Genomic DNA, 12,369 nt, shown 5'->3' with positions numbered 1-12,369 from the left:
TCATGCGTGAGCGAGTGAGTGATTAATTCAGCCACATTTGAGTGCGTATGTGTGTGTGTGTCTGTGCATGTTGCTATGGTAACTTGGGTATAGGATGGGTTGCCCCATGGAGAACACTTGCGGCTCACTACAAGACCAGAAGCCTGGCCTCTTGGGATGGAGAGTGCCCGGCGGTTAATGTTGTGCTAGTTCAATGCCCGGCCACGCGTTAGACATCTGGATGACATCTGTTTCTGCACCTGATTGTTTGTATGTGGGACACTCTGCCTTTAGACACTGTGTGCATATATATTGTATCTAGTGGCATTACTGCAAAACAAAACAAAACAAAATACTAGCATAAACGCGATGCTGAACAGGGTTGCTGCCCCTCGCCCCACCAAGTGCAGACGGCCCTGGAGTCTTTCCAAGCTCCCCGCTGTACTGCTTCTGTTGCTTCAGCCTTAATGCCCTGCCTTGTATAAACACGCACATAATAACAAATATAATTAACTCTCAGCAAGATTTAACCAGCAGAATGAGGCGAGCAAGCACGAAAAAAAGCCACCGAAAGAACAGACGAGGGTATTCAAACACAACGACTGCAAGGCAACAACACTGGAGGTGAGAAAGGGGCACCAGGAAAAGTGAAGAAGTGAGCACCCCTGCTGTGGATGCTCCTGAGTTAAATGTGACTAATTCAACCTTAAGAAAAGAGAAAGCCCAGTGGACATCTGGAATAGGATGATCTACCCTACATACTAATTAGAGGGCTCTACTGTTCCATCACATTATTAACAGCCATTAATAACTGCACGCCTTTTGGTTTTGCATAATACGCTCTGTGTCAAAAGGATCTTTTTTTTTGACAAGCTGGCTGCTGGTGCTCAAGTTTCTCCTGCTACGACAATCACCACCACCAGGTCACATTAACTTGCACGCACTGTTCAACTGTAAAGACCGATGATGCGTAGCAGGAGCAATTTTAGCCTGCGAAGAAGTCGTCTTTTTTCAGCAGATTTGAATCGAAACATATGTTGTTAACTACTGAGTGATTCCCACTTTTGAGAGAGAGAACTTCAAAGAGATCAAGTACAGCGAACGCTTCTCCAGGATTCCCTCTACAGTGGAGGACACACACGCAAACGCACAAGTAGGTGTAAAAGCAAAAGTAGGAATGCACTCTCTTTACACCTCTTTACACGTGAAATCAGACAAATGGCTTTCCCTGTTCTTCAGTACAGGCAAAGATTATAAAGAGTGGGAAGAGAAAGAGGGCATTGAGTGAGAAGGGACACAGAACTGGTTTAAATGTGTAAAAAAGAAGACAGAGAGAGGACGAAGCTATCAGTCACTCACCTGTTTCCAGTTGTCAAAAATGATGACTTTGCTGTCCTCGTCGTCCACTGTCACCGTATACTCATAGCCCTCACCTGCAAACAAAACGCCCTCGTCACACATAAGAAAGGACAATGCAGCTCATGTTAAGAATAAATAGGGGGGGTCTGACAGGTTGTAAAAGAAAATCATAACAGTGGCGATAAAAAGAATGAATCACAATATTCACCACTTAAGTAGATTGTCTGCATATTCTGCCTCAAGACACTGATGAACCAGTTTAAGTCTTAAAAACTGTCCTTGACCTACTCGAGAGTTCTTACATCATTATCTGTGAAGATTACAGCAAAGCATTTAAAGACCGGGCTTTGGAGCTAAATGACGTGTTTATGTCATATGGCGGTATAATGCAGATGTTTTAATGCTATTTTGCTCCAGTTTAAATGATGATGGTGATATTCCGCATTTTCTTAACTGTCAAGGAATCCCATGAAACAAATGTTTTAAGCCTATATGTTAAAGCCCAGTCTAACTGCTCTGCCTTATCGGCGACTCTCGGTCCAAGCCTCTTTACTCTTACCGAAGAAGGAAATCTTTTCAAACAGCTCGTCAAAAAGGTAGATTTTCCCCATTTCCTATAAGTCAAGGTCAATTTTTACCAAATGCTTCTTGAAACGAGATTTATTATTTTGGGAATGAAATGTTTTCAGTTGCAGATTAATAGACATTTTTGAATATTCACAGCAGCAGCGTATATGAGACAGTGAAGATTGAGTCCATATAGAGCACAAGTGTCGAACTCCAGGCCTTGAGGGCCGGTGTCCTGCAGGTTTTAGATGTGTCCTTGATCCAAAACAGCTGATTTAAAGGCTAAATTACCTCCTCAACATGTCTTGAAGTTCTCCAGATGCCTGGTAATGAACTAATCATTTGATTCAGGTGTGTTGACCCAGGGTGATATCTAAAACTAGCAGGACACCGGCCCTTGAGGCCTGGAGTTCGACACCCCTGATATAGAGAAATAACACATCATGTGTCACTATTTTGAATCGCATGCTTAATTTTCCATCATCTGATCTCAAAAGGCAATTTTTTTGAGTAATGGACATTGAATCTTATGATACATTTAAAATACAGGCACGTCTGGAATCACTGTGGCGACTGCCGTTGGTACGCTACCTTCCAGCAACCACATGAAACTCACGGATCCCCTCTTTCTAATTGTACGTGTTTTAATTGTTACCGGCAACAGCTGCAAAATCAAAGCACTTTGAAAATCCGATGATTCTTTTTGATACACAAAAGCAGCCAGATGGAGCTACTGTACGTGCCCATTAAATATCGTAAATTCATTTAGGCGTAACAAACTGAAGCTTCCTATCATTACACCATTAGCACAAACACTTCTTCATTAAAATACACAATAACTGTGGAAAACTCACCGGGATCAATGAGATTTCTGCTCTTAGGGACAACAAATCTCCCAGTGTAAATCAATGCTGTCTTTGGAAAGTAATTACTTTGCGTATTGGCTGGTAAGGTGTTACTCCACTCACAGATGCTATGGTTCTGAGCATCTGTTCAAAACTACTAAAAAAGTGCTAATTAAATAGGTGTTGTGTCTTTTTTTTTTCTTTCCACACTTTGCAATTTTAATGTGTGAATAATTGAACGGTTTAGTGCACCACTTAAATTCCCGGGCATGATAAGAGTGGCATTGGGGAAACATGTAAAGGCTCCTTGTCTGAGAGGGGTTTTTGTTTCTCTCCCTGTATGATGCATAAATCCAAATGTACAATGTTGGCAGCAATGAATACCACATGATGATGTCAAGGATACGTCAGCTTTATGCATGATGGAGAGCGTTCGTCTCTTAATGACAGTGACTTATCGATTGGCCGAGACAAGAGCTGATTATCCCCGGTGTTAAACTGATCTTTGCCACAGACAGACCTGCTGACTGATAGAGGGGGAAAGAGGGTCGGGACAGTTTTAATGAGCTTTAATGGTAGACGTGTATACCTTAAGTAGAAATATACCCAATGACACGAAGACCAATAAACCAGAATATCCCATTTGCCTGGCTGAGGTCACTGAGACCTTTTACATGTCTCTTTATTATATTTAAAGCTACAGCTAGTAGCTGGTTATCCTAGCTTAGACTGAAAAACAAAATAGGTGGAAACAGCTGGTACGGATTAGTGCAGAATCCCTTGGTCCCACCTACCAATCTGCACAATGTCTGCATGCTAAATATAAAAGCATTTGCTGAGCTGAGCAAAAAGAACAGGAAAAAAGGGAAACCTGTAAACCTCTCTTGGAGGTGAGAAATTCAGGATCAGAATTGTAAACCTAAACATAGTTTTACTCTTTGGTTTTATACTTAATGTAAACTAAAAAGGTATAGCCTTCATGCATAAGCGCTACTGATGTACACCAGTCTTTTTTAGACATTTGGACACTACATGATTTAGGTAGTCATGATATGGCAAAACAAAAGTGCTCAAAGAGTGGTTGGGTGAATTTTGTGGTTGGATGAGCGTGCTTTACTGTTTTCTAAAGTTAAACCTTGGTTAAACCTAGTTAAAAACTAAGTGGAAACAAACTATGAATATAGGTGAACATGCATGTATGAAGACATTCCATCAATCTCTGTCCAGGTCATTACCACATGCTTGTGTCTCAGAGTCTATAGAGAGGGATCTGTCTGACTGCCCGGCCAGAGATAAGGCCAGCGACGACTTGCCCACGCCATTCTGTCCCAGTAGCACTATCCTCAGTGCCCCGCCATGGCTGTGGTAAGATGACTGGGCAGCAGCCGATTGGCTGAAGGACTCATCCCGAGGCACCGCTGTGTCACTGATAGGCAACGTGGTAGGCTCCTCCAAGCCTGGGATCCAATCACAGTCCTCGGATACGGCCTCTTCCCTTCGCAGCTGGTGCTTGACAGGCAGGGGTGTGCTCCCTCGTCGAAGCGGGGGTGCCGTCGTTAGAAACATACTGTACTAGAGTGAAATAGAGACAAAATAAGAAAGACTGTCACTGGGCATTGCGGGAGGTGTTGCTGGCACGAGTGCATTCCCAGATTTTTAAAGTTCAAAGCAGACAGCTGATCTACCTGTAACGCTGCCTATTCTTGTCCATGTTATCGCAGGAGAATGTGGGAGGGGGAGGGTACTTCCACTGTGTGCGTATGTGTGTAAAAAATAAAAGGAGAAGGAGGTGATAACAGCAGAGGTGAGACAGATGAATGGCAGTGTGAGAGAAAGATGCTGATGAAGACACAGAGCATGTCAAAGGGAAAATTAAGAGAGGAGGAGGGTGATGTTGAGGTGGGGAGTGGTGATATGAGGGCAGTAGGAGCTGCTGACAGAAAAGTGACAGCAGGTTGATAAGGATGCAGAGAATGAGGTGGAGACCAGAGAACAACAAGAAGCGTGCATGTAACACGGAAACATTTGGCAAGGATAGACAAAAAGAGACTGCAGCTGTGCGTAATAAGTGCACTCAGGTGGCTATATGCTGCACGGTGAGTGTGTGCACAGCGGGAATTCACATGCAAACAGGTCAAAAACATAAAGTCTGCATCTTTATTCTTAGTCTTTTAAAAATGGAAATCTATAATTGGAGGCTTCCAGTGGTTTTGTATAGAACAATGGCTTTGCTGAGAAAGCTGTGAGTGTTTCTGCACGAGCACAATAGTGCATGTGTGTGTGGGAGTGTGTGTTTTGCAGCCACAGCAGGTCAACCACAGAAGACCTGCATTAATATTAATACAGCAATTAATCTAGCTCCACAGCAGCACCAAGCATTGGTGGCTCTGTGTCTGTCTGTGGCACAGCCAAGTACAGTACTGGCACTTAATTAAAGGGGACTGACACAATAATAGGAGCACACTCAAATACATTACAATGCAGTTTACAGCTACTGTTGTGTTACTGAGCTGAGCACGTCACAGGACACGAGCTACAAGACATAAACTTGCGTGTTGAATTAGATTTGGGTAGGTTGCTATAATGTAGCAAACTAAAAAGGTATAGCAGAAAGGTTAGGTATATTGTAGCATATAGTATAGAATAGTATAGTAAGTATACTATAGTTTATTTTAATATAGTATAGTATAATGTAGCACATAGTATAGCATAGAATACTATAGTAAGAGAAGTAATAGTAATACTCTATACTGTAGTGTAGTTTAGTATACAATAGTACACTATAGCATACAGCACACACACCAAACTTAATATTTAATGGTTTTTTAAATGAATAATGAAAGTTAATGGAAGAAACCCAGTTTCTATTTGGTTCCACAGATATCACGATGTATCAGAGAACTGTTGTCCTGTGAATGTGATACCATCACTATTGTGACATTCACAGGACTATTGTGACAGTACTGCATTGTTAGTTACTCTGTACATACCATTTGTAGTGTTTTTGTATAGTGTTGCATGGAGATGTCTTTTTTTTAAGAAGTCCACCTACTACTGATGAAACTGAGATATTTTAAGAAAGAAAGTGTAATTTCAAAAATGTGTATTCAGTCTGTCTGCTGTTGTCACAAAGCAATGCTGACAAGAAAATGAAAGAAAGCTGTTGCACAGCTCGTTGACTTAACCACTGTGTGGTATGACTGGTATAATGTAAAATTATGTTTTTGCTAGTAAGGAGGCTGTAGACCTGACACTGATTCAGACCTCTGTCTTGGATGAAATGTAACAGTTTGGACAGCCAGCCTCAAGATAGGATCCTCTGACTGCTAACATGACGCTTTTCCTGGTGTAAAATAGAGCACAGAGTGTAACAGTGCAGTCCTTTGAAGTGCACTATAGCGTAATTGCAGTGTTGTTAATATTGTATAGTGTTTTTACAACAAAATGCAGTTAAGGTGTGGCTGATTGTGACACTTGAGTATGTAGCTCTCTCATGCACACGCAGACACATCAAGCCTGTCGCTCAGGTAGCAGCCAAAGGATCTAATCAATTAAGCACGCCTTTATTGTCTGCAGCGCTCAGAGGAGCTTTCCTACGCAGAGACCGTGACCACGGATCGCGCCAGCGTGTCAGGGGTTAATCTCTCTCTCGCCAGGCTGTCTAGAAACTGGGGCAAACAGCAGTGCATAATACAAAATTAATACTACAGGCTATGTTTTTATTCTCTCTTCCTCGCAGCCCAATCACACAGACACTGCTGTTTCTTTCCAGCCCAGTTAGTCTTTTTTACTTTCGAGTCTTACGAGCCGTGTTTACTGTACAGCTGATCCATAATTGTGCTCAGCATCTATGGAGTAACCTGTGGGATTAAGTGCTCCACTATATGAACGGATCGAAGGCGTTTAAGAAGTGTAACACTTGCCGACGGTTTACAGAACACACAGATATCCTGTCACAGCAAACGCCGAAACGCCTAACAGCAAGTGGGGTTTAGACCGGGTGAGAAAATCTGGTTCATTAATATTCAGTCTTTAAGTCACCAATGAGCAGTCAAAGTTCGCGTGATAGTGAAAGAAATTAAGAGCCTAAATAATAATAATAATAAAACAATTATCTAATAAAAGTGGAAAAAAAAAAGGGATTCCTGCACATAGAAAGTGTAGCTGTGAGAAACCAAAGTGTGCTGCAGAAAAAAAACGTAGGCGGTGTTGTAGCAGCGTACCTGGAGTGTGTGGCTGGCTATTGTGCAGAGCGCACGAGGCTGTAGTGGAACATCTGCGTCCCCTTACCTGGTCAGCCATGGTTATCGGTGAGTCTTCTCTTTGCAGAACGAGGCTCAAGTCATCTGTGCTGCTTGCAGACCCGGCATCACATTAACCACGGCTTTAACGCACGGCACCCAAAAGGCACGCGCGACTCATTTAACGTGATGTTATTTTCCCCTTCTCCGCCGAGTAAAACCTCCCCCCTCCACCTCCACCTCCTCCCTGCCTTCCTCCTTCCGCTCGCTAGAAATGAGAGGTGCGGCGCGTGGAGCGCCGGGATGGGAAGAAGCAGGCTGCCAGGTGGAAGAAGACTCTATACCTGCGTCTCCGCTCGGCATAGGAGGCGACTTTCTATGTGAAGGAGATGAGGACGGACAGCCACCGGCACCGAAACGCATCCCCTCATGTCCTCTGAGAAGAGTTCCAGCGGACAGCAGTTTGTACGCTCCTCTCTCCACCTCCAGTTAACACCTGCATGTATCTCTCTCTCTCTCAGTCTGTGTGTGTGTGTGTGTGTGTGTGTGTGTGTGTGTGTGTGTGTGTGTGTGTGTGTGTGTGTGTGGGAGTGGGAGTGGGAGTGCGCCCTTGAGTGACTGCAGAGTGATCTTGGGTTGGAGGTGAAGGGAGTGATGAGTACGGGGTGGTGTGCCCCTCTAATGCTTTCAAAAAAGCTTGTTAAGTTCTTTTCAATAACTGTGTGTGTGTCAGACACCAGGGTTTGAGCTGCTCCCGTAGAAAAAATATCATTCAGTTTTGACAACTGTTAGCAGTTTCTGTCTGTGAGGCGGAGCGGCCGCCAGGGGGAGGCAGAGAGACATCTCGTGGATGGGGAAAAAAAGGCGCTGCCGCTGAACGCTTGAACAGAGAAATGAGGGTGTTGCCAAAAAGTGATTTCCGGTGTTTCAATTTTTTTTAATGTATAATATTTTTGCTATATTTTTGCCAATATTGATAAATAGTCTGGGATCATCGAGATTTAAGGAGGAGTTATAAAAGGATATATAAAACAAGCAAATGACCTGTTTTGCAAGTATCTTTACGTACCTGCTGCTACATTATAATCAATCCAGCTCTTTTTGACCACTTAAAATATCTTTATGTAACTATTATGTTATATTTGTTGCAATTTTACTGCTGGCCCCACCTCTCTTGAAAAAAACATTTTTAATCAATCAGAGTTTTGTGTTCATAAATAATGGGTATATAAAAGTCGCTTTGCTCTCTTTTTGGCCTAAAACAGCTTGATATCATTCACGGGAGATATGTTTGATATGTGTTTCACAGATTATAGGTCAACACGTAATTTAAAACCGTTTAAATACAGACAATCTTTTTTTCTATTCTTTTTCTTTTTCACACAACAAGTGCCAAAAAATGATTTCCAGTATTTGCCGAAAACTAGTTGTGGTAATTAAGCTGTATAAATGACTTGTTGGCCTATGATCTGGCAAAAATATTCCAAACATATCTCTCATTAATGATATCAAGTAATTTTATACCCAAAGGAATATTATCACAAGGTAGAAATTCCAATCAGCTTTAAAAAAAGTAATTTTCAAGCGAAACCTGGGCATGAAAAGTTATAACAAATATAACATAAGATTTCTATAAAAAATATTTTAAGGAACTACAATGAGTATAATGTGGTTACAATAATGTAAGGTCACAAAGAGACTTCTAAAACAGGTCATTTCTTTGTTTATATAAGCTCTTTGTAAATCCTGTTCACTGCAATCTATTTGAAAATACAAGTGAAGATACTAGACATTAAAAACACATAGGAACTTCTGAAATCACTTTTTTGGAACAACACCGGCAGCATCACAGAGAAATAAATAGCAGTAGATGGCCTTCATACATAAAAAAAACAGAGCTCATTTCAGGAGGGGATTTCAATTCCAGCATAAGTAGAGTGTAACAAGCCCAATTCCACAAAAGCTGGGCTGCTGTCTGCTTTGAGGTCTGTTTTGATTTTATGGAGCTACTTGAGGTGAAAAACATGAACACTACTTTTGCATTACCTAGCAACACTTTTGCATCCTTCGACAATATGTTTTATAAACCAGTTCCTTCGGAACAGATGGTGTGCGAGGCCATTCCAGTTGTGGTGCCACTTAAGGAAAAGACTGTGGATATGGAAAGGAGAAATGGCACATTTAGTGCTCATAACTCACTTTAAATGGCTGATGTCTGACAGTATCTAACTGGTCGCTGTGACGACAGCTGTAGCTGCTCTTCCCACTTTTACTGGTGAAACACTGACTGGATGTATGAACATTGTTTGTCTTTTACTGGCTGCTGTGACCGATCTATAGTGCTGTGGCTATATATGTCCAGTTGTATTAAGCTTAAATTTTTAGCCTTGAGTGTGTCTACTACAAAGTACCTTCAATACAAGCTCAACCAGCTCACTGGTCACAGACACACACGCACACACACATATGCACTAGCGGTTCATGTCCAGTACATTGGGTTACACTCAAAAACAAACACACGTCGGCCATAATCGTAGCCAAGAGTCTGCAGTCAAGGTCTCAGAGACAGCAGCGATCGGTGAGAGATCTCCCTACATTCTTAATACAGCAGTACAGACTTTTGTGGTCAGCCATGCAGCTTTGGTTGCATTGATTCACACTGCAAACAAGACCAGTAGAAGACTAATTCAATACATGATGTTTCTGTTACACAACTCAGTCCTCTCCCATGCCAGGTGAAGACATTATTGTGAGGTAAAACAACCATTTTTGAGACGTATGGCAAACTTATGAAAGATGACACAAAAGCAGCCCTTAAAACTATTTCCTTTCACATTATTCTGTTGCTGAAATAAACAATAAAATGAAGGTTTCTGGGAAAACTTCACCTGCTTCCAAGGCACACGGATAAGCACAAGGGTCTAAAGAGGTCGCAGCTCCTGCAACACTTTTAGCAGAAAGAACAGATATTGTCACTTGACCAACGGGCTTTGGCATGAGGCCTTCATTAACAAGAATTATATCACGGACAGCACTTTAAAGAACTTACTTGTTTGAGTAGAGAGAGAAATAAATCCCAATTGGAAAATGTTTAAATGTGTAGAGTGTACCTATCCACCAATCCAGTTATTAAATATTAAGCCAGCCCTGAAATTGAGGTAGTCTGGATGAAAACATACAGTCTCAGTCTCATGATCACAGGTGTCTAAAATCACACACTTTATAAACATTTGTGAAGGAATGAGTTGCTTTAAAGAGCTCACTGAGTTTGAGTGTGGTACTGTAACAGGATGTCTTCATTGCAAAGTTCTTCCCTCTTACATAAAGTGGAAATGTTTAGGAAGCGCAGCGACTCAGCAAAGATGTTGCAGACCACATTAAGATACACAGCAGGGTCTCCGTAAGTCTGTAACTTTTTAATACACTACGTGCTGAGGCATAAAGTGCATAAAACCAAATGCTCGGCTGCTGCTCTAAACCTCCTCTGCCTTTAACATCAGCACAAAAGCGATGTGCCAGCAGCTTCACAGCATGGGTTCCCACGGCTGAGCAGCTCCTGTGAGTGTAATGTGTAGGTGGCACAGTACTTTTGTCCATATAGTGCATATGATTCTAAAAACTACATACATACGTCAGCATTATTGATTCTTAAAGATGTGAATATTATCCATTCCACGTGAGCCCCACACTATCATGAATGCTGTATTTACACTACACCTTGATTTAAAAGAAAAAAGCAGATGGTCGCGGTCTTCCTGTGTTCTTTACCCACAGGATGTAGTGTGAATGATTTCGCCTCAGTCCATCTTAAATGAGTTTGGGCTCTGAGTGAATTGCAGGCATGCGATTTTTTTCTTTCCATGGTAGAGTTTTGAACTGTGTGTGTGAATGCAGCAATGAAGTGTGTTTCAGATTGTGCTTTTCAGAAGAAGCCAGAGTCAAAGAAACCATGTCCACTACTGAAGTGTGTCTGTTTTCAATGTGCCCAAAGGCCCTAATAATATGACCACAGCTCCTGCAGGTGTAATGTGTAGATTGCCCAGTACTGTTGTCCCTATAATGTGCATGCTTCTTAGCTCTGTCCCTTGCATACAGAAATATTATTTATCATAGATGATGAAATTACTAAATTCTTTGCAGTTTTTTTTATTAGAAAAATAACACATATCTGAGATTGTTGAACAAATGTACACTCATAATGTTGCAAACCCCTGTCTTACTGAATGACTCTCTTGGATGGTCTTTTTTTATTCCCAGTTATGTTACTGATTAATATAAACAGTTAGCTGAATACATAAATAGTAAAATAGTTGTGATACATTACACCAAGTTCTTATTTTTTTCTTCTTTTTTAGAGTAAGTTTTGTGGTCATTAAATTCAAAATCAAAGTGTATTTTTTAAAGTGTAATAAAATTCTCAGTTTCAACATTTCCTATGTTGTCTGAAGGTCTCTGTTCAATGCTTGGAGTGCTCTTTTGATTTCTGGTATAATTTCACATAAGCTGCAGGTTTGAGTGTTTGTAGAAGTACTCACAGCCAGAGGTAGAAGCATCCACAAAAATCAGTTACCGTCTACAATTTTAGACAATTATTTAAGCTATGGTGCTTTTATGTTGTAAAAGCGAAGCTCTCAATTTACTGGTTGATCTACGCCCCTACCCTCACCTATGGTCAAGAGCTGTGGGTAGTGACCGAAAGAACAAGATCGCGGATACAAGTGGCGGAAATGGGCTTCCTCCGAAGGGTGGCTGGCCTCTTTCTTAGAGATAGGGTGAGAAGTTCAACCATTCGGGAGGGGCTCAGAATAGAGCCGCTGCTCCTCCACATTGAAAGGAACCAGTTGAGGTGGTTCGGGCATCTGACAAGGATGCCCCCTGGGTGCCTCCTGGGTGAGGTTTTCCGGGCATGTCCCACCGGGGCAGAACCAGGACACGCTGGAGAGATTATATCTCTCAGCTGGCCTGGGAATGCCTTGGTGTTCCCCCGGATAAGCTGGAGGAGGTGGCTGGGGAGAGGGAGGTCTGGGCTTCTCTGCTTGGGCTGCTGCCCCCGCGACCCGGCAGAAGAAAAGGCATGGATGGATGCTGATACATGAATTATTATTTTTATTTTTTTTAGCTGAAATCCTGTAATTGCTTAAATATTTGGGAATATTTGTTAAATACTTGTTAAATTTAACTGCAATACACTGAATCATTCACCTGTAAGCTGAAAGTGCAGAACTGTTGAAAGCTGAAGTTCACACGAAAGTAGTTAAATATCTTTATAATGTACATTAGAAAAATTTTAGTATTGACCAAAGAAAATTTAGAGTCAGCAAAAATCTGAATGAATATTGAAATCTAACATTCTTTAACTTCACTTGACTTTAATTAAA

General features: G+C 41.6%; 1 protein-coding gene across 2 annotated transcripts in view; it reads right to left on the bottom strand.

Moving 5' to 3' along the window:
* The window catches only part of rem2 (RAS (RAD and GEM)-like GTP binding 2), a 36,757-nt gene extending 29,038 nt beyond the window's left edge, over nt 1-7,719 (bottom strand). The window contains exons 1-4 of one of the 2 annotated variants that reach the window (XM_026149589.2): nt 7,041-7,719; nt 4,436-4,500; nt 3,986-4,322; nt 1,339-1,412 (exon numbers count right to left, since the gene is read on the bottom strand). In XM_026149589.2, coding sequence (XP_026005374.1) covers nt 1,339-1,412; nt 3,986-4,316 — 405 coding nt within the window. In that variant the 5' untranslated portion in view covers nt 4,317-4,322; nt 4,436-4,500; nt 7,041-7,719. The remainder of the gene's footprint in view (nt 1-1,338; nt 1,413-3,985; nt 4,323-4,435; nt 4,501-7,040) is intronic. The other variant, XM_026149588.2, reaches the window with a different exon arrangement.
* Between the last annotated feature and the right edge of the window lie 4,650 nt (nt 7,720-12,369).

The sequence above is a fragment of the Astatotilapia calliptera genome, chromosome 18 (genome assembly GCF_964374335.1).
Source record: "Astatotilapia calliptera chromosome 18, fAstCal68.1, whole genome shotgun sequence".
NCBI lineage: Eukaryota > Metazoa > Chordata > Actinopteri > Cichliformes > Cichlidae > Astatotilapia > Astatotilapia calliptera.
Note: the sequence above shows the minus strand (reverse complement) of the source record. Positions and strands in the feature narration are given on the sequence as shown.